Source organism: Dipteris shenzhenensis, chromosome 6 (genome assembly GCF_047967505.1).
Source record: "Dipteris shenzhenensis isolate YYH24624 ecotype China chromosome 6, Dip_SZ_1.0, whole genome shotgun sequence".
NCBI lineage: Eukaryota > Viridiplantae > Streptophyta > Polypodiopsida > Gleicheniales > Dipteridaceae > Dipteris > Dipteris shenzhenensis.
This window is the reverse complement of record NC_141601.1, coordinates 33,306,493-33,334,331: the sequence shown is the minus strand read 5'-3', so window position 1 is coordinate 33,334,331 and position 27,839 is coordinate 33,306,493. Positions and strand designations below refer to the sequence as shown.

General features: G+C 40.5%; 1 protein-coding gene across 2 annotated transcripts in view; it reads right to left on the bottom strand.

Annotated features, from left to right (window-relative positions):
- Positions 1-6,724: 6,724 nt before the first annotated feature.
- LOC147901077 (Pseudouridine synthase family protein) overlaps positions 6,725-27,839 on the bottom strand; it is a 135,760-nt gene continuing 114,645 nt past the window's right edge. The window contains exons 9-10 of one of the 2 annotated variants that reach the window (XM_087376333.1): positions 9,981-10,018; positions 6,725-7,635 (exon numbers count right to left, since the gene is read on the bottom strand). In XM_087376333.1, the coding sequence (XP_087232459.1) occupies positions 7,547-7,635; positions 9,981-10,018 (127 nt within the window). In that variant the 3' untranslated portion in view covers positions 6,725-7,546. The remainder of the gene's footprint in view (positions 7,636-9,980; positions 10,019-27,839) is intronic. The other variant, XM_087376334.1, reaches the window with a different exon arrangement.

Sequence of the window (27,839 nt, the reverse complement as noted above, 5' to 3'; positions counted from 1 at the left end):
ATGGCAAGTGTGGCTCCATCAATATTGTAAGCCGTAAGGGGGAAACATAGCCAATCTCTGCAAAGCATTCTAGGATGTGCTCAGGCGGGTAGAAAATTAGTGCCCTCAAAGGCTACAACCAACTCAAGTTTAAGTATAGTAGTTTCTTACATTGGAGGTAGTGGGAAGTGGAATCTACAAACAATGTCTTGTTTTTTTGACATGTCCATGTATGTTTGTGTTGTTGAGTGATTTTAATTTTCTTAAAAAGGAATGAAATATCCTAAGAAAATATAAATCAAAGCATTATTATTTTATTTCTATTATAAACCTTATTTGCATTAATGTAAGAATGGATTAATGTATCACCGCAAGGCTCTTCTTGATTATTATTTGTGAATTCATCTTCATTATTGTTTTTAACATCAACACAGAAAAATGGTAGCCCAAACTAATAGGTTGTGACTCATTCTTGTTTATAAATGTTGTATCTATTAAATCTTGACGTGATTTCATGATCAAATGTGGTTGAACATTACCATTTGTGTATGGATTCTTGTATTGCAATTTCCTCTATGAAATGACCATTCATCATCATGTCATTTGGGTTACATAGGAGAATTTTTTGTACACTTTCTAGGTTTTTCACGATATCTATAATGCTCCTTTTACTAGGTATTGTCCAAAATGGGAGTATTGTCTTAACTAACCAAATATTGCATGTGATGTAGTTAATCTTTCTCCAAGTTTAGAAAATATCTCTACATTTTGGATAACCTTGTTTTGTGTGACACATCATGGATCTACAAGAGGATGTATTTTCCTATGGTCAAATCCCTCTATTGTATCTCTTTGTGTAACATCTTGCATCTTTGCCTTAAATGCTATTATTGCTCTTTAGTTGATTTTTTTTCTTTTTTTCCTTTTGTAGATACAATTGGTGGTCCATTTGCCCTTTTGTAAATACAACTGAATATGTTTAAAAACACATTCTTGTAGTAGTCTTGATTTTGAAGTAAGAAATGTTCTACTTTGGAATGAGGAACATGACTTTATATAATATAAAGAACTTCTCACTATATGTATTCTTTTTTTCATATGTTGCATCAATGAATATAGGTGGTTGTCCATTGATCGCTTTATGCTCTTGGTCTTTTTGTGCATGTACTTTCAAGGTATATTGTTATGTGTCCTTTTCTAGTTTTCTATCATTCATGAAATTGATTTCAATATGTATTCATTGTGATCTACAACCTCTTCAAAAAAAAAATCTATTTTAGAATGACATTTCTAGATATCATACAGTGTGTGTTTTGTTACGTTGGTTTTTGAATTTTCTTATTGATGTTATTTGAACATTAAATATTTTGTTCTTTTGTTCCTTGGTTTATTTTTTGTTTTTTAATATGTCCTTGTATTCGTGAATTATATGTGAGAATTAGTAAATATTGTATATTTTCATTGAGTATAGTAATTTGATTTCTTTATTGCTTTGTCCAATCATAGGTTGAACTAAATATTTAATTTTATATCTATCAATAGTTTGTGAGTCATAATATTTTTCATAAATTTACTTCTTTAGTTGGATTTTGAAATAACAAGCATTGTGCTCTTTCAATTCTAGAAAGAGGAGCATTTTTCCACAAATGGAAAGAGTTGTTCAGTACATTCATGTTATATTTCTTTTTTTTGTAAAAGAATTTTTTTTTTGTCTTTCATTTTAAAGAATTGGCTCAAATTGTTTGAATGTCTAGGTTGACCGTGGTATATGATACGTAATGGTTCAGAATCATAATGATTTCCATAACGTGTGTACATTTCCTTAAGTGTCCCCATCACAATTAATAGGTTTCTTAAAGAATAATGAAGTCCATTGAAGATAAAGATGATCACCCCATGATCCATTCCTTGTCATGGAAATGCTCATGTATGATAAATATTCCTCAATACTATTTGTGTTATGTGTACCTTGTAAATGAGTCAAAGATAAGAAATTGTGAAAACAATATATAGCGTCTCTTTCATTATTTTGTAATGAATTGCTTAATTGTTATACTATACTTGGTTATAATTCTTCATATGTTAAATTTATGTTTATCATAACTTGTATTGTCTCAAAGAAGCAGTCGATAGAGCGTGTAGGAAAAAGCGAGCGAGCCCAAAAAAGTGAACGAGAATTGTTGAAGTAGTAGGAAAGTTAAGCAAGCAAAGAAAGAATCTAAGCATCCCATAAAATAATTTCTTAAAGTAGAAAGTATTCAAAAGGGGGATTATGTGTCACATTTCTTGAAATTGAGAGTCCAAAGTTAAGGCTAATTTAGCGTGACCCCATTTGGGTTTGGCACTTACCTGAGGGGTCGCTCATAAACGTGTAGCATAACACTTTATTGTACTTAGGGGTATTTTTTGAATGGGGGAACTTACATGCCGTTTATGTGCATGAAAGGATTTATAAAATAGCAATTTAACATAATTTTTATATATGTAGATTTATGAAGGGGTGTCACAATTTTAAGATTAAAAATGTAAAAACGTACATGGATTTAACCAATTACATGAGAAAATGAAAAAAAAGCAAGAACAACGATAATTTTTAACACATTCTTGCTCGCACATGCTTTATGGGTTTATGAAGAGTGACCCTCAACCGCAATTAGAAGGTAGGAATATTAAAATTTGGCTAATTTTTTGACCAAAATAGACAATGTCTTCTCGCTGCCTATTATGGGAAACCTTGATTTCAATTTGGTATAACAAATCATCCAAAAATTCATAAAATTCATAATGCACACAATTTTTATTGTTAGTGCAAAAATGTATGATATTCATCTAAATAATGCCCACTTAAAAGATGCAGGGATGTCACAAACTCATCTTTTAAGCCAAAACAACCAAATTTTGACAACTTAGAAAGATACAAGGATGTGAAAATGTCATCTTTTGGGCCAAAATAGGAAGCTCGTTTTAACACACTCCTTATTTTGGCCCAAATAAAACACGCTCCCTGTTTTGGTCCAAAAGATGACATTTTCACATTCTTGTATCTTTCCAAGTTGTCAAAATTTTCTTGTTTTGGCTCAAAAGATGAGTTTGTGACATCCGTGCATCTTTTAAATGAGCATGATTTAGATGAATTGTGCTCCCAATATTAGCCCAAAAGATAAAATTTTTATATTCCTGTATCTGTTGATTTACAAGTTCAAATGGGATCATGTTACATATCAAATCAAATGGCAAGGCATAATTTAGATGATTATCATGTCTTTTTACACCATCAGGTAAAATTTCATGCACTAAAATATGAATTTGTGATCAATTTGTTACACTGGGTGGATGAGTGGGATGTAAGAGTGAATCATTGAGGAGGGTAGTAACAAAGAAACATGGGTTTTGTTCCAACGGTGAATAAAGTAAAACAACTAAGCATTTACATATGCATGGAATGTAGACTAATCCACTTAAAGAGTCCTTGGAAATGCCCCACTTGAAAGGTTGCATTGATGATCTCAATTACTATGGTGAAAAGAGAGAATTTGATTGCGGTAGGATTTGTTTTTTATTCTAAATGATGACTTGAGACTAAAACATAAAAACTCTCTTATGTGGGATGTGAAATCAGTGTTATTGGCTGTAATGTTATATGTATATTTAACCTTCTAGCATTGAGGAAACATATGGATTTTTACATAAATTATATTTTTTCCTTCTTAAATAAGGAGTTTATAAACCTTATCGCTCACTTTTTGGTAATCCTTGTAGTCACCTCGTGTTATGAGTACTTTGTTATAAAATGCAAAGCATTGAAAGATAAGGTTCGATCAATACTTTCTCTCATTGCAATTTTATTTTCATTCTTTTTTGGGATGTATAAAGAAAACATACTTAATTACTTGCTTCGTAATTGTTACACATTTAATATCAAGGTTTTGATTGTTCTAACTCAAAAATTCACATTTGTAGTTGATGTTTTTCTTCAATCTTAAGTTTGTGCTAGTTGGGTTTAGTGTTTCACAAAATGCCTTCTTTTTTTAAAATAAAAAAATCAATGCATTTTTAATTGTATTTTGTATCAATACCCCTCTTTGCTCAAATAGAAAGGAATCTTCCTTATTAATATATCACTATATTTAAATAGAAAGGAATCCCCATTCTTCTTTTTGAAATCAATATGCCACTATATTTTTAAGTATTTTTGTTGTAGCTTGTATCAATACTTAATTTGAATACCAAAGATGTCTTCTTTCTTGTGAATCCTCTTTATTAAAACATACTTGTGTCTTTATCATCTACCTTGCATGAACATTTCCAAATTTGACAGTCATATTTTGTCTTGTGTTTCTAATGGAACTAATTGCACATAGTCCATGACTTTTCAATTCCTTTGAACATTCATAATGAATATATGTGTTTATTTTATGTCTATACACTTTTTCAAATTTAAAATCACTGGTGCATTTTCTTTTTCTTATCATTTGTTTCTAACATGTATAGTCTGTCAATTTCATATTTACTTCAACAAACTTGTTCCTTTTCTTTAAGTAAAATAGACAATAATCCTTATATTAACCTTGAAAAATTAAGCTTAGACGTGCAGACACATCTAATTTTTCTTCCTTTCTAGAAATTTGGTTATACTTTTCCATTAAATTTAATGTATAGGTAAATATACATGTTTTTCACAATAATGCAATCACCACTTCAAATTTTCTACGTTATCTATGGACAACATCTTTATAAGCCTCTAATTAATGTATAGGTAACTATATATATTTTTCCCAATAAAGCAATCACCACTTAAAATTTTCTACGTTTATTTTGTGGGCAACATCTGTATAAGCCTCTAATTGAGACAAACTAACATCTCTTGATTTTGATCCAAACACATATTATTGTTCTTCTAGTTATGTTTAATATATAATTTGTAAAACAGTACAACAATACTATAATTATTAGTTTTAAGAAGGCATGCATGAGGCATATACATTTAACTATTTTAGTGATATCTTTATGTCAAAGGAAACTAGCTGATTGAAGAACAAATATGACAAGCTTTGTTAGGTGCTTTAAAACATATTACAGGAATACTACAATTAGTTTCAAAAAAAGGCATGCATCATGTATAAAGATTTGACTATTTTACTGACACCTATACCTCAAATGAAACTAGATTATTGGAGAACAAATGTGGTAGGCTTTGTTGAGTTCATAAAAAATGCACCATTCTTAATAATCTTAAATGACCATAATTTTTTAATGTACTTACATAACTTATGTGAAAGGAAATTCTAAGATTTAGCAAACATTTGTATGCACAATGTGAAGAGAGGCAATCAAGATGACATCTAGGAACATGTCGTATATATAGTGCGTGCAAATTTCATACATCAATTTATACATATGCTCTTATAAGTTATGACAATCAAGAACGTAAAATATCAATTGAATGTTCCGAGCATGATATTGATGACCCCATTACTTCACATCAAATGCACAAGACATTTGTTTTTCAATACCAATTAAGGGACATTTGACAAAACATGTCCCAGTCAAAATAGTATGCCCTTTACATGTTTGAATGAAAGTGCTTTCTTACGGCCAAAATCGCTCACAAAGTCATCTCAAGCCTAAGAAGCTCGACTTTTGTTGAAGTGATTCCTAAATAATGGCTCCATTGAAAGCCCTTGTATAGCTTCACGCCCCTTTTAGAATCACACAACATGAAGCTCCCTTTTTAGCATCACATAAAATTTTATGTTCGAATTACCTTTCCACATCAAAGCCAAGGGAGATTGTATTCCCTTCACATGTTTGAATGAAAGTGCTTTCTCAAGGTCAAAATGGCCCACAAAGTCATCTCAAGCCTATGAAGCTCGACTTGTGTGAAAATGATTCCTGAATATTGGCTCCTGTTAAAAGACCTTTTATAGCTTCACATCTACCTCTAGAATCACACATGCCATAAATTCGTTTTCTTAACATCACATAGAATTTTAGGTTCAACTTACCTTTCCAAGTCAGCCAAGGGACCTTGTGGTGTTTACAATTTACTTTCATTTTGAAACAACCGTGTCAGATACACAAATCCACAAGAAGATTCTTCTTCTTTTATTTAGCCCCTTCTCAATTGCTGAGATAAGATGATACCAGGAGCAATTCAAGTTGATGGTCAATACGTTACACTTCAGAAAGCATTCAGCTAGCACATTACAATAAGCTCACTCATTGCCCGTTGGGTGTTAAATGCAAATTCCTACTTTCAAAAACTAGACCAATTCATTTGATGTTCTCCGGCCAGCACAATTGCACAGTTATCCTCTTTAATGATTGTATATCTCAACTCTTTCACAGAGCATGTTAGTATTTGAAGTAACTATATTACAACACTAAAAGAAACTTCTCCCACATTTTATATAACAAACGCAGAATGTTAATGCAGCTGCATTGAATCGTCAAAACATACGTTTGGATATGAGCAATGCAAAGCAATATACTTTCTTGAACACTTGTTGACAGTCTTGTAAAATTTTCATGGCTACTTAAACAAGGAACAAAACCTAAAGCTTGGGAAAATTTTGCATCATGAACATTCAAAGATGAGTGGTCTGTCGAACATGATTGCACTAACAGAATTGCTTGAGCATGTAAATTAGCTCTAGCAAGATTCAGACTGGAAAATGTGTGCATTATAAAATTTGCAGGGTCTATAGAGGGTTCAGATACCTTCCTAGAAACGACACAAGCAAAGAAAAGCAAGCTATTTGCTCCACTTACCATACTCACCAGAACACAAACAAATCCTGGCCATTCAGATCATACTCTAAGCTATCTTTGATAATCTTGTGTTCTATCCCTTAAATAATGGGAATACTCCAAACAATCAAAATTGTGTTCGCAAAAGGAGTGGTTCTAAGAATCACTTACACTACAAATTTGAGAAGAACAATAATAGAACCTTTTGAATGATGAAAATGACCTGTTCATCATCCATATAAAGGCTTCTTGTGGCTGAGCGCTGATTTAGAACTGTGTTCATAAGAAGTATTTGTGGTGTTACAGCTTTGGCTTCTTAATGTGAGTTCCTTTACAGAATGTAATGTCAGCACCATGACAATAGTAAGACTTGTTTTTGGTGTACATATTTGTTTTTGTCCACTGCAGTTGGCTCTGAAAGTTGAGATAGAACCTTGTTCTAAGGATGGCTTTAGCCAGAAGACGTGCAAAAATCAAGCTATTGCGACTTCAGTGGTGAAAAATAATATGGCAGCCTCTTAAATGGTGTATTGTGTAACCAAAAAATTTTGTTTGGGAAAATAAGTACATCCAAGTTTGTAATAGGATCCTCCTAACGAAGGCAAACTTTGGATGTCATTATAATGCAACCTCACAATTGATGACCTAGCTCAAATGGTACTTTAGCAGGCATCCATACATTGATGCTCGTTGAGAAAAACATTGAAGACGGGAAGAGATGATCAGATCAAAACTCACAAAATGTGGGAAAACATGTTTCTTAAAGAAGGGTTCACAAACGATTATTTACGTTTAGAATTTTAGACAATGAGGGCTCTTACAGTTCGAGAGGTGGTTTATTGTAGAGTCTAGTGTAGGTGTCTGCCAAATCGTCATAGGTCCAAGCATCATTTACAGAGAGGTCACCTGTAATTATCAGAAACAGCATGCACTTGGTTAGCAAAAGCATACACTAAATTTCTGAAAAATGCATACAAAATAATAGCTAGGAAAAGCTAACTCTGATGTTTGCTCGACTAAAATTACTACTTTTTTATACTAACTCCTATGTTCCAAAAAAAATGTCTTTCTAAATGTTAGATGAGTAATAACCCCGTTCCCTGATATAAGAGACAAACACAGTGCATCCCCATTGTGTGGGCGATGTGGTCACCAAATTGCGGACTATTAATTGGGGCAATTGCCATTTTGAAATTGTGTTGGACTCTTAAGTTGACACCACCCTTGGGTGACAGGCCTAGCATGGATATGGCTTCTACGAATGACTCCCCACCTACCAATATACATGCCAAACACATAATCGTGGGTGTGGCTGTTCTGGCGCATCCTCTTCCAGAAATATAGCATACATGGTCTGTGAGAGGATGCACCACACATTTATTCAAGACAGTGGAAGAAATCTAAATCCAAAATTAGTCCACACATGGCGTAGAGAGAGAAGATAGACTAAAGAGAGAGGAGATAGACAAGTAGATCTGTACAGATGCTGCTCCAGCAGGTTCATGTAGAAACTCCACAATAATACAAGAACAAGTACTGGATCTCAGCAGCCTGCAAGCACTCTCCTAACAAGGGAGGAGTTATGGACAATGTACTGCCAACGATAAGCACACAGCTGGAGGTCATTCGCTTTCACAATGACTGAGTGACAAGGTATGATGGGAGTGACACCCCCACTTTATATACCAAAGGAGGTCAATCTGTATCTAGGCTGACCCGTAGCAGGCTAACTTGCCAAGTGGCCCGAATGCCATGCGTGAAGTCTGCTGCATCTGCCTGAGAACCATGTGGACTGCAGACCTTTCCATGCCATATGCCAACTGTATGGATGCCGCATGAAACACCTTAGTGCTTTCTTAAAGGGGATTTGGAGCACCATTTTAAAATGTGCAAAATTGCTTGCTTGAATTTTGAAATATTAAAAAGCAGAGACTCAGTTGCATAAAAATTTTCTTGGATAGGAAGACAAGATCTAAGCTGCCAAGACAGGATACCTTCCTTTTCCAGGTAATTTAGTAATCAAGGTCCCAAGATGGAACACCTTCCTTATCCAGGTACTCTTTATTCCATGAAGGAGATGCAAGACCAGGGTATTGATTGCTTTGGTCCGATACCAAGCAGCTTCAACAGGTGGTCATGTCTCCTGAGTGAGTGCCTTCACGAAGATGTCTAAAACATTCTCCTTGTTTGGCCAATAAATAAGACTGATGTCCTCGTCATGATTTTTTCTCGGGCTGGTACTGAATCTTCATGTGCTTTCTACAAGCATGAAACACAGGATTCTTTCAACGGTGATACAACTCTGGTTTTGGTCCGATCACCCTGGCGAAAACCTGTTATCATCCAAAAGCTTACACATTCTCACATTATTCGTGTGGTGTCCCTGCAATAGAATGGAGCTCTCCACATCACTCTGCCAAACAATAGAGTTTATCGACTTGTCTCTTTAGGACACTACACATTTCAGGGAGTTTCTTTAATGTCCCTGACATTAGAGAAAATATATTCAAAGCTATTTGAAGGATTTATCGCTCTTTTCTGGAATTCCAAGTCTCTTCATAACAAAATTTGTGAATCACAGTTCTATTGAGTCAGTCTGGTGGAGCCTCCACAAACAGACTTTACCTTCTGTAAAATTTGATGACGGAGCTATCCCTACAAAATTGTGAATCGGCATTGCTGGAAACAAATCAGATTGGGCATGTCCAAGCAGCTTCACATGATATTGCATTCATATGCATCATCACTCCAGCTAGTTAATTTTGCACAAAGATGGAATTGTATAGATGATACTTTCTTTCTGACCAGACCCAGTGGCTAGTTGTAAAACTTGAATCTAAATTTCAAAATAAGCCATTTGCTAACAATTGAAGCCACAGCTGCAGGTAAAGACAGGATGCATCCAACGTCTGAAACTCTCATGGGATATATACATAAAAAAGCAAGGGCATAAGCCTCATATCAGCTTTGAATAGACAATCTATTGATAGCTTTGAACAAGATTGACAAGAAAGATGATAACTGATGTATGCCCTCGCTTTAAAGACTCATTCATAAATACGAGAGCCAACTAGTCGTGTGGATGGTAATGCATTTATGGATGTGTGATAACAAAAGTTCAGCTCCTATGAAGAGCCTATGCAATTGCAATGTACTTGAACGGAAAATACTCACTCTACCATGGAGTTAATTGTAAGAAGGGAAATCCCTACAGAAGAAAAAACCAAATAGACAAGAGGCCGAAAATTGACCTATTTTCTCACGCCGTAATTTTGTCAAATGTGCACAGCTGCGCAACACAAAATGGAGGTAAAAGAGATTAGTTCTCTCTCTCTCTCTCTCTCTCTCTCTCTCTCTCTCTCTCTCTCTCCTCCCCCCCCCTTGCCAATCAACAAAAACTCAAAGGAAAACCAAAAATAACAAGACATCTCCCTCCCTCCCTCTCTCTCTCTCTCTCTCTCTCTCTCTCTCTCTCTCTCTCTCTCCCCCCAGCACCCCTTCTGCGCTGCTCCTCCGCCCCTCCTGCTCTGCTCCCTCCCACCCTGCTCCTCCACTTTGCTCCCACTCTGCTCTGCCTCTCCCGCTCTGCTCGTCCGCTCCCTCCCGCCCTGTTCTGCCCCTCCAACTCTGCCCCTCCAGCTCTGCTCCTCCGCCACCAACTCTGGCTCCGACTATTATAGGAGACTTAGGGATAGAACTACAGAATATACACTTATTTGGAATGCGGGACTTGGTTGAGAATGAGAATATTGATGTAAATACCAATTCTTCAATAATTTATCCTAGGTAGAGCTTTATTCCTTTTCCAATTAACTTTTTCTTTTTTGTACTTTCATCATGATTATTTGAAGGTATGTCAACCCAAACTTCATGTATAGGTTCTCAACATTTTTACTTTTTTTCTATCAAAAGTACAAAGAAGTATTTTATGGGAGGTATCCAAAAATATTTTTTGCGAATTTTAGGGCGGCCTCATTGTTAGTAGTTAGTATTACCGTCGGAATAGATCTCGGTGATGGTGTCTTATACCAATGCAGATACTGATGCCTATACTGTGGATATGTCAATGAATATACCAACATAAACACCATTGATAATATTGACTGTTTTTCCGACAATGACTTGGTTACTAATGCTTTGCTACTTTTTTTGACGAAACATCTGTTTTTTAGTTGAGAAAAAATTATAAGTACATAAACGCATTGCAAATACACATCTGAAATGGCTCCTTGTGTAGTATGATCACTTCTAAAATGTGGTGGAAAGTACTCAAAGCAACCACTTTTGGATTCAATTTGTTCTCACTTTCATTGTGCACCGATGGAAGTTAATAACTTTCATGCAATACCATATATTCAAAACTTAACAATACGTTACTTGAAAGGTCATAGTTGAAAAGAAAATGACATAAAGCCGGCTACTACTAAAAAGTGGTGGAAAGCTGTCAAAAAGTGCAATACACTACTTCAAAGTAGTGAATAGTCGTACGGTGAGCTATTGCTAGGAGACTACAAGGGACCACACAGATCGACCAATGCCAGCGCTCCATCATGGGTTTCATACCCCCATAGCACTGATCACCTGTGCTGAGACCCTCTTATTCACTCTTAGACCCCCGTGGACTTGGTTTGTCAAACAACATACAGAGGGCCACCACAGTCATTTCACCGTATAGATTTTTCTTCCGCCCATGGGTTCATATATTTAGTATTCATGTTTGTATTTGTCTTGGGTGCAAATGCCCGCTTAGTGGCTCCACCCATTCAGCTCATTGTATTTGGTTTTTTCGAATCTCATAGATCCTTCGGTCTTTCGAAGACTTCCTTCTTTAGTCAAACCAGCTGCTTTATATGTAGGAGCCTTTTGGGGACTAGATTTCATAGGATCTGAGTGGGCTGGTTTTGAGAGCCTACAGGTCGCTCTCTTGCATGATCTGCAGCAAAAAGTGCATACCACCTAACGCGATACTAGCCGGGTTCGCAGCCCATCCCATGCACATAGGCCTCTCATTCCAGACCACAGGCCACCAGTACTCTAGGCACTAGGATAACCATGGATCATCTTCCTCCATACCAGTACTCCTTGAATGCACATACTCTACATATGACATGACAAGAGATCCATCAGGTTATCAGGGATGATTTGCCGAAGGTTTACATTCAACAAACATGGATCTCTCCAACGGAGCTGCTTGCCAATAAGATGGCATTATACATAGATCACTTCCTCCGTCCCACTAAGCATGGTTTCATTGAGCCACTATGATACTTGCAAATTCATCTATCACATGCTCTAACATTTACTAAGTGCATGAGGTCCTGAAGCGTCAAATCCTTCATTGAATTGGAAGCAACAATGATTGTGGCAATCCTACAGACATGGTTGCCCTCGTTCGACATATGGAACATCCCGTACGTTCCGTATTGTTCCATACCGTACCATACGATCCGTACGTTATGTTCGCCTCCCCCCTCCCCTTTCGTTCGTTTGTTTTGCATGGCTGGTTTTGTTATTGGTGGTGGTTGTGCCAAACTGATTTTGGGCCTCCCAAATGGCAAGGTTCCATATAAACCCCCTCTCCCCTCACTATGATCTCACACTAAGCATCTACCTCCGACTTTGAGTCTCGACTCTCCCCTCTCCATCTCCAACAAGTGACGTGACTCAAGCTGCATCAAACATCTTCATCTCTCTCCCTCTTTATCTCCATCAAGCACCTATATAACATGTTTGTACTAGTTAAAGCTTGTACAAGTACTCCAAAACTCTAAAATCTTTGTCTTTTTTTTGGGTATCGAACGTACCATCGGACGTACGCCTAAGATTTTTTAGTTTGTTTAGTACTGCACTAATATTGAACGGTATGTATCGAACGTGATCATACACGTCAACCATGCCTACGGATACTTATTCAAGAAAAATAATCCACTTTCTCCGTTCATTGCCATATAGGGGTGTTAGGTCTTCAAACAAACATACATGCCAAGTACGTGGATGAGGGATTTTCCTCAGCGTATCTACAAGTTTTGTAGCTACATCAAAAAGCTTACCAGGGGATGTCACAAGCCCATGTTTATCCCCAAAAATAAAGAGAAAATATATAGTCTTTGGTTAAAGGTTATTGGCTTCGGTCAAAGAAAGTTGACTTCTAGCAACAAGAAAGTTTCTATCTTTTTTATTGTGTTTGTGAGCTGCATGGTGGAAACGCCATGGAAGACTAGGATTAATCCAGAGAAATAGAATGCATGCATGGGCTAACCGTTAACGGGCGCAAATGTGCTTGGGGATGTTTTATTTCTTGCAAGTATTTGGATAGGGCTAAACTCCCCACATGCCTGGAGGATAAAGGAGTTCCTGGAGGATAAAGGAGTTGGAAGATAAAGTGATTAGCCTACAAGCTGAAAATGAGGCCCTAAAGGCACACATCCAAATGGAAGACGGTGAAATCCAGCCCCTCTTGAATGAGGAATTGAATATGCTCAAGTAACAAATGCAGACCTTACAAGCGCTAGAGGGGAAGGAGACTAATGCATGCAAGGCACATAGTTGCACGAAACGCACGTTTCGTGACAGGAAACGGAAACGGTGAAACGGAAACGCCGTTTCGTCAAGAAACGGCGTTTCGTTTTTGCTGTTTTTCCCAAAAACCCTAAAAACGGGTTTTCCCTGTTTTCTATCAGAAATTCGCCGCGGCCTGCTCCGTTTTTCGCCGGCTCCCGCTTTCTTTCAGCCTCCTTCCAGAATCCAGCCTCCTTCCAGCATCCTTCAAGCTCTCTCCATCCCATCCTTTGCTCTTGGACCTGCCCTCACCTCCATCCTTCTCTGAGCTCTCTCCATCCTCTTCATCCTTTGCTCCATCTTCTCCATCCTTGGCAGCCTGCTCTCCTGACTCCATCCCTCCATCCTTCTTCTCTCCATCCTCTCTTTAATCTTATCTTCTACCTCTCCATCCTCCTCCTCTCCATTCTCCTTCACTTCTACCTCTCCATCCTCTCCATCCTCTTTTACAAATTACCTCTATCTCTCCATCCTCCTTCTACAGTCTACCTCCCATCCTTTCTCACGAGTCACTTGTGACCTCTCCATCCTCCTTCTCACCTCTCCATCCTCTTCAATGCCGAGAGATGCTTATTGGGTCCATGTCTCCCTCCTGGATAGTTATAAAGGAGGCGGTGGCTCCAAGAAGTGGAGATGCAACTATTGCGGCATAAGCAAGACGGGGTCTGTCACACGGGTGAAAGACCATCTAGCAGGTGTTCCCTGCAAGGATGTAGGACCTTGTGAGTTCGTGCCTACTACAGTGAAAGGTGGCCTAGCAGAATGGAAGCGTGCGCGTATGGCAGCCTTGGCTGCAAAAAGTGGAGGACAAGGGCTGCAAGATGAAGAAGAGGCTGCTGACACTGAGCCATTGGATGATGCCAGCACATTGGGTTCTGCAAAGAGAAGTAAAGGGGCATCAACTACATCGAGCGCAGGTCCTAGTGCCACAAGAACACCCTTGCCACATGGATCAATTAGTGTGGATGCTAGTGCGGGGAAAAGAGGATCACTGCAAAGGTCTAGCATTCAAGCACGCTTGCAAAAGCAAGCAGTGAAGGAGGCCACTAGTGAGCTCACAAAGCTCTTCATACAATGTGCAATACCCTTTCATGTGGCGAAGACTACACGATGGAGGAAGGCCATGAGAGTCGTAAGCCGCATTGGGTATGAATGGGAAGGGCCTACATATGAGGCCTTGCGGACAAGAGAGCTAAGAAGAGAGAGGGAATGTGTGGAAGACCAAATGAAGCCCTTAAAGAGACTTGGAAAAAATATGGATGCACACTCTTATGCGATGGATGGTCAGATGCACGCAAGAGGAATGTGTACAATATTTTAGTATCTTCTTGCAAGGGAACCATGTTCTTGAGAGCCATAGACGCTTCCACTGCAGGTACAGTGATTACAGGGCTGTATATTTGGAAGCATTTATGGGCAGCCATTATGGAGATAGGTGTTGAGTATGTGGTGTAGGTGGTGACAGATAATGGCAGCAATTGTGTGTCAATGGGTGCCATGTTAGAAGATGAGTTTCCTAAGATTGTGTGGACACCCTGTGCCTCACATTGCCTTGATCTTTTGATCGAGGACCTAGGGAAGATACCTTGGATTGATGCCATCTTCTCCACAGCCCGCAGTATCGTGAAGTTTGTCACGAAGAGACCCAAAGTCCTCGGCATCTATCGGGCTTACAGTGACCTTGAGCTATTGAAACCTCCAACCACAAGGTTTGCTTACATGTTCATAGTGGTGGAGAGGCATGTGCGAGTGCGCCAGGGCTTGTTGCGCACGGTTGTGTCTCGGGAGTGGGGAGATTGGGATGATAGAGGCCAAGCAAAGTCTATCAAATTTTTTCGCATGATCATGGATGAGTCTTGGTGGAATGAGGCGGAGGCATTAATCAAATTGATTAATCCTATCTACACGGTGCTTCGCATCACAGACATGGAGGGAAGCACATTAGGGCTCTTGTACGAGTTTATGGACAAGATTGGAGAGGCCCTCAACAGAAACACTTCCCTATCGCCTGATAAGTAAGACTTTTTACTTTTGTAATATGTATAATTATTGCAGTTACTAAATGGCAATTTGTTATCATGAAGCCTGGAATTTTCAGATATATATTATGTATGTACTATTATCTATAGTCTATGAATTTTGCATGCATAATGCATTCTAATTTCTTGTGGCATGATTTAGGGTTGAGTCCATCCGTGCTATATGGAATAAGCGGTGGAATTGGTTCCACCGCCCAATCCATGCGGTGGCACATGTATTGCATCCGCTCTGGCGCAGTCAAGAGCAATATGAGAATGACGAGTTGGAGGAGGGGATGCAACAGTATCTACAAAATTGGACGGGTGGTGACTTGGAGATGCAACGAAGACTGGAGGATGAACTTCTATTGTTCCGCAATCATAGCCTCTCCTTTGGTCGACCTACAGCTAGGCTCTGAGAGACACAGTTGCAACCTGTCTCCTGGTGAAATATGGCAACTGTACTCCTACTTTGGTAAGAGTCTAAGAGACAAGTTCCAACGCCACTAGTTGGAGCTTAGTCGTTAAGTAATTTGAAGTTTTATCTACTACAAATATGTTTAAAGTTATCAAGTTCCTGATACTTATCTCGGCTTAATTGGCTTATGGCAGAAACGCCTTGCTATACGTGTTCTCTCACAGGACTGCAGTTCCGGTCCTTGTGAGAGGAACTGGAGCACTTGGGCCCTCTTTCACACAAAGAAGAGGAACAGATTGAGCACGGCTCAATTGGAGCGGTTGGTGTTTTGTCATTGCAACCTCCGTCTCCTTGAGTTCACCGCCGGCTGCCCCGAACCTCGCCAAGTGAATGTAGACAAGGTGGACGTGGAGAAGATGGAGGTCATACCAGATATCCCACGGGAGGAGCTGGACATATACACCATGTTGTATGAGGAGCTGTCAGCACCAGCACACCACACACGATCATACACTCAACTATCTGGAGATGGTGCTAGTACTTCAGTTGCACCCGATGGTCCTGATCCTGATGTTGATGATTCTTCTTCAAACAGTGACACAGATGCCTCGAACTTATCTGAGGACGCAGAGGATGACGATGACGAGGAGGCCATGGATGATGCAGATGATCAGTAGTCCTGCTGTTTTTTTATATCATCCATGAGTGCTTTTATTTTGAGTCTTGCATGACTCATGAGTCATGAGTCATGAATCATGATCATGAAATTTGTGGACCATGAATCATGATCATCTATGGAGTCTGGACATTGAATACTTTCAAGTTTCAAGTTTCAAGTTTCAAGTTTCAAGTTTCAACTTGTGTGCTAAGTTTAAACATTTAAGTACTTCAAACTTCTAAATTTCAGATTCTTGTAATGCCAAACTTGTTAGTCATGACTCATGATACATGTTGATTTCAGATTATTGAAGCATCATTCAAGAATTTAGAATCATAGAGGCATGAATCATGAATGATGCATTGATGCTTGAAGGCTGAAGCCTGAAGCTTCAGCCTTCAAGTATAGATAATTGTAATTTGTATTATGTATGATTTGCACTCTATTGATAATTATATTATGTATAAAAAATAAATTTTTATACATAAATTGTATCATATTGCCGTTTCTTCCGTTTCCGTTTCGGCGGGGCCCGGAAACTCCGTTTCTTCCGTTTCTTCCGTTTCCGTTTCTTCCGTTTCCGTTTCGGCTGGTAACTATGGCAAGGCACTAGAGGAATTCAAAGCAGAGAATTGCAAAACTCAAGAAGGATATCGCAGTCCTATAAGTCACCATGCAAGGCAAACACGGAGAAATCTCTCAGCAAATAAGTGAAAGGAAAGGAAAAATGAAAGTGTGGACTGAAGTGGTCAAGAAAGGCACATCAGCCCCAAAAAAAGAATTTACTTCTGATGCATTAGAGGAGGAGAAAAGAAGACACCATAAATCATTGAATGTCCTTGTTAGAGGCCTACTAGTGGGGGACACTCCAATGGCAGATGTCAAGGCACTATCACTAATCAATCTCACCTTTGAAGGGGCATTGAGTATGCCACATGGACTTGGTTCCTTGGACAACATACAGAGGCCACCACTGTGACGCCATGTTGAAGTCCCTATCCTCTCCATGGGCTCAAACACTTGGTACTAGTTTATGTTTATGTTGTATTTGTCTTCGGTGCACATGCCTACTTAGAGGCTCCACCCATACAGCTCATTGTATTAGTTTTTTTTAGTCTCATAGATCTTCAATCTTTCAAAGACTTGAATAAAATCTTTCTTTCTTTCTCCATGACACCAAACCTCTCCACATCCGGAGCCCAATTTAGTGGGCTCCGGATGTGGAACCCCTACACCCACTAGGCGGATGTAGATGCCCACTTGAAGGCCCACCCATTCACCTGAATGTATCGTTTTTTCAGTCTCCTAGACCCTTTCGTCTTTAGAGAGGGCATGATACATGTAATGGCAGCCAAAGAAGAAGGAAAGGTGGGCTATCTATAGAGATGGGATAGTCATAATTCGAGAGAGAAAAGAAAGAGGGGAGGGGAGGGGGGGGAGAGGTGGGGACAACACATGACGATGTCGAGGCCATGGGGTGAGGGATCAACACGAATTGAAGATAGCAGTATGGAACTACAATGGCACCTTATGGTTAGAACCAAGGGGCTTCTCAGAGATTTGCACCGACAAGGAGGTGATATTCTGAGAGTCCAGAGAGAGGACTAACCATAATCATGGGATAACTTGGGAGTCAGCCTTCAAAAAGGATACGAGGAGGGATAGTAGGATACGAGGTTCTGAAGAGGTAGCATTTCTGTTTAGGTCACACCTGAGAACGCTTCTCTGCGATACGGAAGGAGGAACATGCACAGCATGTGTGGGTGCGATTTCAGCCACCTAATACATGAACACTCTTGATCATACTATGCTATTTTCCTCCAGACACATTATCATATGTGCATGAGGTCAGTACAAAGGGTCATAGCCCATATGACAGAATATATGAGACAAGGAGAGCTACTCCTCCTATGTGACTTCAATGAATAGCACAGGATACACTTGGGAGTCGGGATACGAGGAGTGATAGTAGGATACAACGTTCTAGAGGGGTAGCAATTCTGTTTAGGTCACACTTGAGAACGCTTATCTCTGCGATGCGGAAGGAGGAACATGCACGGCATATGTGGGTGCGATTTCAGCCACCTGATACATGACCACTCTTTATCACAGTATGCTATTTTCCCCTAGACACATTATCATATGTGCATGAGGGCAATACAAAGGGTCATAGCCCATATGAGAAAATATATGATGATATCATGGAGTTTTCTAGACAAGAAGAGGTACTCCTCCTAGGTAACTTCAATGCACGCACAGGGAACGGACAAGTGGAGTTGCTTGATTTTGAGTCAGAACCCCTCAGAGTGCCAAAGATAGACCCAGCAGAGCTTGGGATAGTGAGACACTCAGTGGTTGCACCACATGTGACAATATATGGGAGACACATATTGGAGATGGGAGCGGTACATGATCTAATCATATATGGCCATTGTCTGGAGGGCTTATCTGCTTCCCACACAGAGGAGGTAGTAGCACTTAGACTACTTAGCGGCTCCCGGACCTTTGTGGCACAGGTACATGACTTCATGTCCCTACCCCCCCCTCTTGGCACCAACCACTCATACCTTTCATCTAGTATATTGACTACACTACCAGACATAGTTTGTGATCCACCTGCCCTTGCCCAAGTCCGGGTACACTTCGATCATGTCCCTGATGCAGTATACATGAGCCACTTATCCTGCGGACTAGTGACTTATGATGTAGGCCTTGCTCGTACCTCAGACACACTGGTATCAGTGATCCATGATTCTGCCACCAGATCATTCCCCATGACCGGATCTACAGTTTGCCCCTTGTTGGAAAGATGCCACAAAACCCATGGTTTGATGGTGAGTGCTGGGAGATGAATCATGAGATCCCACCTCATACGGCAATAGGCTTTGGGACACGTGACGAGATCTGAGGCACAATGAATTTCACGACGTTTGATGTGGTGTAAGAGGTGAGCGTTCCTCTTACATAGGAAGGATGAGGTGATTCGATCTTTTCGTGGAGGTTATCCCACCTTTGCATGGGGGCTCTTATCCAAGGGGAAAGCCACCTATTCCCATCATAGACCCATATGTATGGCACACACTATGTGACACCTGTCTATGACGTCCCACGGCTCAGGCACCACCCGATAAGTCCGCTCTCCCCAAGCCCACCACTCGCATCCTATTCACTTCACAAAATGTGCGAGCTGCATTATGCCAGCTCCACAACCGGAGAGCCCAGGACCATGAGGGACTACGGGCTGAGCACTTCGCACATGGACAGGATGTTTTGGCCCTAATCCTAGCATAGATGTTCAACCTGGCTTTTCCCCTGCTTGGAGTACCACCACCATTGTGCCGATACACAAAGCAAGAGATCCCATGGATACTGGGAACTACCGCACTTTCATGATTGGTCATACAGTAGCCAAGATTTACGAGTCGGTACTAGAGAGAGAGATCAGCACAGGCAGCGAGCACTGGGACAACCTGATTTTCGGAGACAACATTCCACTCTTGATCATATCTTCACTTTGCAGGTAGACATTGAGGAGGCGAGATCGAGATCCCAAAAAGTCTACGCCTGCTTTGGAGACTTTCGGAAGGCATCTGACACAGTCCCATGATCTCGCATGATCATATGTCATGATTTGGGGGATGGTGAGTCTATATAAGTCAGTCAGAGGGAGAGTACATGCCCCTGGAAGCCTGTCAAACTAGGTCGAGAGCACAATAAGTGTGAGGAAGAAATGCCCTCTCTCACCGACACTATTCGGGTTATATATTGGCAAGTTCACGACATTCATTGACCGCCTAGGAGGCAAGGGATCATGGCTTGCAGATCAGATGATAGAAATATTAGTATATGTAGATGATATAGTCCTTCTATCCTCCTCGATAGCAAGCTCACAAGGACATCTAGATGCCCTAGAGATGTTTTGTAGAGAGAGACTTAACAGTTAACCTTGGCAAAACAAAGATTATTATTTAACACCTCATGGCCAGCACTTCATCAACACAACTTCACCTACCGAGGAGAGCCAGTGGAGACCATACAGTCCTACACCTACTTAGGGACAGTCTGTTGGAATTATCGCCATAATTCATGGAAGTGACCAATGTATAGTCAATAAGTGAGTTAGGGGCACTTTTCCCTCATTAGAGGTTTTTCTCCTTAATCACAATTAGGATCTCTAACTACAGTTAGTGGATAGGTTTAGGTTTTGTAACTTGGACAAAACCTTCACCTATTCTATGTTTTCATCTATCTTATCTATTCTACGTTACACTCTTCTTGCTCCCTCTTGCATCCTTCATTTGGTATTATAGCATGTCTCTGCTCCGAACCTAGAGCCCATCGTCAAGCTTGCCTCTCTGCTCCTGCACCTAGAGTCCATCGTCAAGCTCATCGTACAACTGCTACTTCCCATCCGTACACCCTGCTGACAACCCGTCCGCACATTTTCGAACGAATTTCCATACCTACAAGCGTGCAGCGCTGTACATTATCCGGTACTTTTTTTGCGTTGACGTCAACGCCGTACATTTCCTCACGCGCACATGTAGCGCCGTACAATCCGTACCTGCACATCTGTTGCGACAGCATTGCTGCTATCCATATGGGCTGCTTGTGTACTTGCAGCTATTGAAAGCAGATATTCTGTATAGGTTGTTTTTGCAGGTTCTCTTTGCAAACGACCTTTGCAGGTTACATTTGCAAGTGATGGGTGCAGATTGCATTTGGAGCATTTTGTTTTTGCAAACATTGCAATCTGTTGACAAGATTTGCTCCAGAATTTGAGGCTTTTGGTTTTGCTTGATATTTTACAGAGAAATTTGGGGCTTTTGTAGATAATTGCAAAATTCGGGGGTTTCAGCTAATTTTCCCTCTTTTGGATGCAATTTTCCTAAAGAAATTGGGGCTTCTGACATTTGGATGCAATTTGGCAGTGTACTAGCAGTTTGGGACTGTTGCAGGAAGTTTTGGACTCAGTTTGAGTGACATTGCAGACATTTGCCATCTTTGCATTGTTATTTTGGCAATTTTTGGGCATTTGCAGGACACTTTGGGTGCATTTTGAGCCTTTGATTGGCTTTGACAGTGAGCTGTCATTGTTGACAAATTTCTTCGCACTATGGGTTGTGCATCTGAAATCCCAAGAAAGGACATTCTTGTCAAATTTGCTGCATTTTCTTTGGCAGTTATGGCCCAGAACAATCCGAATGAAGTGTTTGGCATCCTCACACAGGAGGATAAGTTGGATGGTACCAACTACTCCTTATGGAGTTTCATGGTACGCAATATTTAACTTGGCAAACACTTATGGGATTATGTCAATGGGGATGAGACACGGCCAAAGAGTGGTTGTGCCTCGCACTCCTCAACAAGGTGGAGGAAGGGGTACAAGACAAGCACATGGTGCAGGACAAGTGCTAGGTGCAGTAGCTGCTGCAGTGGTGCCTCCCACACAAGAACAAAAAAGGTGGGATTCATGTGATGCACTAGCACTTTCACCTATCTCCCAATCTGTCAAAAGGTTTATTATTCCGCACATTCGGTCATGCAAGACCTCAAAGGCAGCTTGGGATGAGTATGTTTTCAGACCGCAATGATGCCAGGGTCTCTTTCCTGAAGAGAGAGTTGACTCATACTCATATGGATGAGGGTGACTCTATGTCTGAGCACCTCACAAAACTTCAGGATTTAAGAGAGCAATTGTTGAATATTGATGAGATCATTCCAAATTCAGAGATGGTCACTACCACTTTGAATTCTCTTCCTGAGTCTTATCTTGGTTTTCACACCTCATTGAACTTGTCTTTGAGGGGGGGTGGCAACCCTCTCACCTTTCATGAGGTAATAGGGCTTTTGTTGCAGGAAGAACATGGCTTCACGAGCTGGTGAGCATGCCATGCTTTCGAAATTCAAGCCCAAAGGGAAGGTTCAACATAGGCAGCATGCAAATCACCCTTCACATCAGCATAAAGTTGATTCTAGACAGTCTTCTCACAAGGCTAAGAGTGATGCAAAGAAGTCCAAAAGAAAGGGTGTTTGTCAATATTGCAAGAAGCCGAGTCACTAAGGAGAAAAAGGATTCAGGTAAACATGTCACAGATTCAGCTCCTCATGCACAAGATGGCGGTTATGCTTCAGCCAACTTAGTGGAATAAGAGTATGCCTTTTTAACTTGCAGTTCTGATTTTCAGGTGGTTGATCCATATATTACAGCCACATGTGAGGATGACTCTTATGCTTTTCAGACTCTTAGTCATGATCCTTTCATCACCCGCAAGGAAAAGGGTGTTTTGTCCAAATGATTCTTCTTATTCAGTTCGTGGTATTGGTGAGATTGTACTTACAGCCACAGATGACACAAAATTCAGAATTCATGATGTGCTTTATGTACCTGGAATCAATAAGAATTTGCTTTCAGTGTCCTCTCTCAATAAAAGAGAATTTCAGGTTGTCTTTGAACATGACACGTGTTCAATCTGAGATAGGGAAAATGATTATGCTTTGAGACTAGCTGGCACGTTGTTTTGTGGTCATTTTCAGCTTGATGTTTTTGAGAAAAGATCAAATGATGCACTTGCAGTTTCTACTCCCACTACTGCTATGCAGACTGCGGAGCTATGGCATGCTAGATATGGGCATATGAGTTATGGCAACTTGATGACAATTCAAAAACATTCTATGGTTGATGCACAGGTTTCCCTTCAAGAAGGATAGTACAGTACGAGCTGTTTGAAAATTACATCTCATTCATAGTGATGTCTATGGTCCCATGAGGACTCCTGCATTGGGTGGTTATCTCTAGTATGTCACATTTATTGTGATGACTACTTAAACTACATTTGGGTCTATGGTTTAAAGAAAAATCAGATGTGTTTAAGCATTTTCGACACTTTGTGGCAAGGGTTGAGAATGAAACAGGACTCAAGGTGCAGACACTACACACGGATAAAGGGGGGGAGTATGTGTCTCATGAATTTGAGGCTTACTTGAAAGAGAAAGACATCACACATCAGCTTACAGTGAGGCTTACTCCTTAGCAAAATGGCAAAGCTGAGCGGAAGAATAGGACTCTTATGACAAGCAAAAAGTTTCCTCACAGGTTTTGGCTTGAGGGTCTCATGTGTGCCAACTATGTTTTAAATCGGGCACCCACTAAGGCTTTGAGAACAAAGACTCCTTATGAAGTTTGGCATGGGAGAAAGCCTTCACTAGATCATTTTCGTGTCTTTGGATGTGTTGCATATTCCCATGTGCCTATTGAGTTTCGACATAAGCTGTCAGGCAAGGCAATTAAATGCATATTTGTTGGGTATAGTGCAGAGAGCAAAGGTTACCGTCTCTACAATCTTGCTAAACGCAAGACTTTTGTTAGCAGAGATGCAATCTTTTCAAAAAATTCAGCACATACACAAGCTGAATTTAATGTGTCAGCTTCTTCTACATCAGATGATGTTTTTGAGGGGTTAAACTCATTGCTTTGGGTTCCGCATCTGACATCCCTGCTGAAAATCAGAATTTGCAGCAAGCTCCTAATGTTCCACATGCCCCGATTCAGCCACCAGCTGATTTAGTTCCTCCACAGGCTCGAAGATGCTGTCAGGCAAGAGATTACAGAAATACATGCAGCCAAATCTATTCCAATTGGCTAATTGGCTGCTCCAAACTCTCAGGGAGAGTAAGCTTGATGCTTCTTTGCCTGACAGAACTCGTAGTACAGCAAGGCACGAAAAGGGGGCTCTTTCTGTTGAATCAGCTTATGCGGGTACTCTTCTTCATGAGGAAGAGCTTGATACTTTTGAAGAAGCCAAGGACAATATGCATTGGATGAATGCCATGCAAGATGAGTTGCAGTCCATTGAAAAAAAGCAGACTTGGAATCTTGTGGATTTGCCACCAAGAAAGAATGCCATAGGTACCAAATGGATTTTCAAAGTAAAAGGAAAGTTAGATGGAGACATTGATAGGTACAAGGCACGGCTGGTTGCAAAAGGCTATGCTCCGAAGAAGGGCATTGATTATGAGGAGACATTTGCTCCTACTTCCAGGATGACAACTATCACATCAGTTATTGCTATGGCTGCACATTTCGATTGGAATGTTCATTTTCTTAATGGAGACTTGTTGAAAAAGGTTTATGTCAAACAACCTTCTGGCTTTGAAATTTCGGGTAATGCACATGAAGTTTACAAGCTGAATAAAGCTTTGTATGGGCTGAAACAAGCCCCATGTGCATGGTACTCCAAGATTGATGCCTTTCTAACCAGCAAGGGGCTTCATAACAATCCAACTTTAAGTACCCTCTACATCAAGAAGGATAGCGGGGATATTTTGGTCATCATTCTTTATGTAGATGACATGCTGCTCACAAGGTCACATGAAGAGAAAATTGCAGATTTGAAAGCTAAATCGAAAGCCACATTTGACATGTCAAATTTGGGCATGTTACATTTTTATTTAGGGATCCAGTTTATACAAGAGAGACGTGTAAGTATGTGCAAAAGCTCTTGGATCGGTTCAACATGCAAGATTGCAAGCATATGGCCACTCCCATGGAACCAGCGTTGAAGCTTACTATGTATGATGCATGTGAATCACTAGATGCCACACTCTACAGCCAGGCCGTTGGATGCCTCATTTATTTGTGCAATACAAGGCCCGATATTCAATTTGCAGTATCACAGGTGAGCAGGTATATGCACATCCCAAAGATAGCACATTGGCAAGTTGTAAAACGCATCTTTCGTTACTTGCAAGGCATTAAGTCTTATGACTTGATTTTTACTAGGGGGGGTAACTTGTAGATGCATGCTTACAGTGACTCAGATTGGGCTGGCGATTATGACACTAGGTAGTCCACAAGTGGTAATTGTTTCGTTTTGGAACATGCTTGCATTTCTTGGCTAAGTAAGAAACAATCTACTGTGGCTACTTCCTCATGTAAAGCTGAGTACAGGGCAGCTTTTACAGCAACAGTTGAGTGTGTGTGGCTACATCGCTTATTTTGCTGATCTTCACCTATCATTGGAGGGTCCTTCTCCAATTCTCACTGATAGTCAAAGTGCTATAGCAGTTGCAAAAAGTCATGTGTTTCATGCTCGCACGAAGCACATTGAGCTTCATAATTATTACGTCAGAGAGAAGTTGCATGCAGGGGAGATCAATATGATCTATGTCTCCACACATGACAATGTTGCAGACATCTTTACCAAAGCACTTCCACGTGAGAAGTTTGAGGCATTTTGCAATGCCCTGAACTTATCTCCTTTTGGTGATTGATCTTTTCCTTGTATATCAACATTGGCCTGGCGATGAACAATGTATAGTCAATAAGTGAGTTAGGGGCACTTTTCCCTCATTAGAGGTTTTTTCCCCTAACCACAGTAAGTGGATAGGTTTAGGTTGTGTCACTTGGACAAAACCTTCACCTCTTGTATGTTTTCAGCTATCTTATCTATCCTACGTTTGCACTCTTCTTGCTCCCTCTTGCATCCTTTACAGTCTTTGCGGGGCCAGTCATCACGATGACCCACGCAATTAGGGCATGACTTGCATGTAGGAGCTCTGGCTGAACTAGAGTGAAACTGCTTTCAGGCACATTTTTGGGACACCCCAACAAAGGGTGGGATATTTGACACATTGGTGAGGCCAACAACCATGTACGCAGCCCCTTCTCGGAATGTGACCTGACAACGATCGAGTGGTGACATTTAGAGACGCTGCAAGTGACTATGGAATCTAGGATAATTTGGAGTAAGCCTTCAACCCCCCCACCAGAGTTTGCCATGACACCGCTCGAGATTGATGCCATCTTCCAAACGGTTACTTATCTTCACAAGGTATTGGCCTTGCCTAGAGGCAGGCTACCGAGGGTGGCACTAGAGTCATCTGTACAATTAGCTGAGAGTAGAGCTTGACGTCAACATTACGGCCATATGGATCAATAGGATAAGATGACGATGAGGAGGGATGTAGCCAGAGACACAGGAGCCATATACGATGCAGCTACAGACCAAAGCACGCACGATGGTTGTCCATCCGACCAGAGCCGTCACTCTCGAAATGGCCCACCGAATACACAGATCACAGAGACCACACCCCCCACCACAACACGAGACAACCAAACAGACATACATATAAGATATTTTCACAGCGCACAGGAGAGCCACCATGGCACCTAGCTATGCATTCTGACTCTGACTTAGAGATTGAGTTAGCTATTAGCTCCTAGTTTTAAGCTTTGAGTTTGAGTTTGTACTTTCAAGCTTAGTTTAGTATAGTACTCAACAAAGAATCTTAGTGAGCCCTTTCCCTCAGCCCATAGCGGCTTGTATGAGCATGTACTACTCTGATATTGTGCCTCATCTCATTGGCCCACAAGGCCTCTCGAGGACGGTAGGCTAGATTTCACCGACAACTACAAATGCAATGTATACGTGGAAAGGAGGAATTTTGGAGGTTTAAAAGCTGTATATAGCTTCCAAAATAAATGCAGCAAAGCGCATCTGTGGAATTGGGAAATGAAAAAGTTTATGTACAACATGCTTGTGCAGACAGTAATCTTTTACGGATGCCCCGCTTGGGCACTTGGGCTATCTAGGATTCACTGGGAAAGAATAGAAACTTTACATAAATGCTTCCTAATAGGGGAGTAAGGGATTTGCCAAGATCCATCCATGCCTAAAACGCGACCTTCACCCCGCCCGCTGCTGTCCCAGCCCCTCACGCTGCCTTGGCTCTTGCCCTACCACTTCCGCCCGTCTCCCCCCGCGCCCTCCCCTCGCACCTTGGTCACCGCCCTGCTTGCCTTGCTCCAAGCCCCATCCGATGACTAAGTGCTCTCGCTTGCTGGCCGGCTGTCCATCCTGCTCGGGATCTGCCAATGGCAATCCTTAGTGCATTTGAGTGGGGTTTGATAATCACACCATTCTGTGCTAGTCTCAGGAAGTGCAGGTCGGATGTGCACAGTTTCCGAGCAAAAACCTACGAGCAAAAAAGTCCGAGCAATAATTTTTGACACCAACCATGCTTGTATATTTCTCAAAGGAATATACAATTCTTTCTTAATTTCTCATTTATGGAACCATATACTTACTTACTTTTCATTATAACCCTCATTTTAGAGAACATCATCTATATATTAACAAACAGTGAACACTTTAGAAACTCCTATAAATACCTCCCTACCATACTCTCTTTTGAGGATTATGGTAATTCAATCGATTTAAAAGAGTTTCCCTAATCTTTAGCAATCCCATATTTGAAGCTCTCATATAACAATATATACCATATTCCTTGGATGAGTAGGAAAAAGATATTGGAAACCTCATACTTGAAGCCATTATAATTGATCATAAATTAATCTCTAATACATTATCAAATATGGGAAGGCAAGGGAGGGATTTTCAAAATATTCCCAATTCTCCAAACCTAAAGTACTTTTAAGGAAATGTGGTCTCTATTG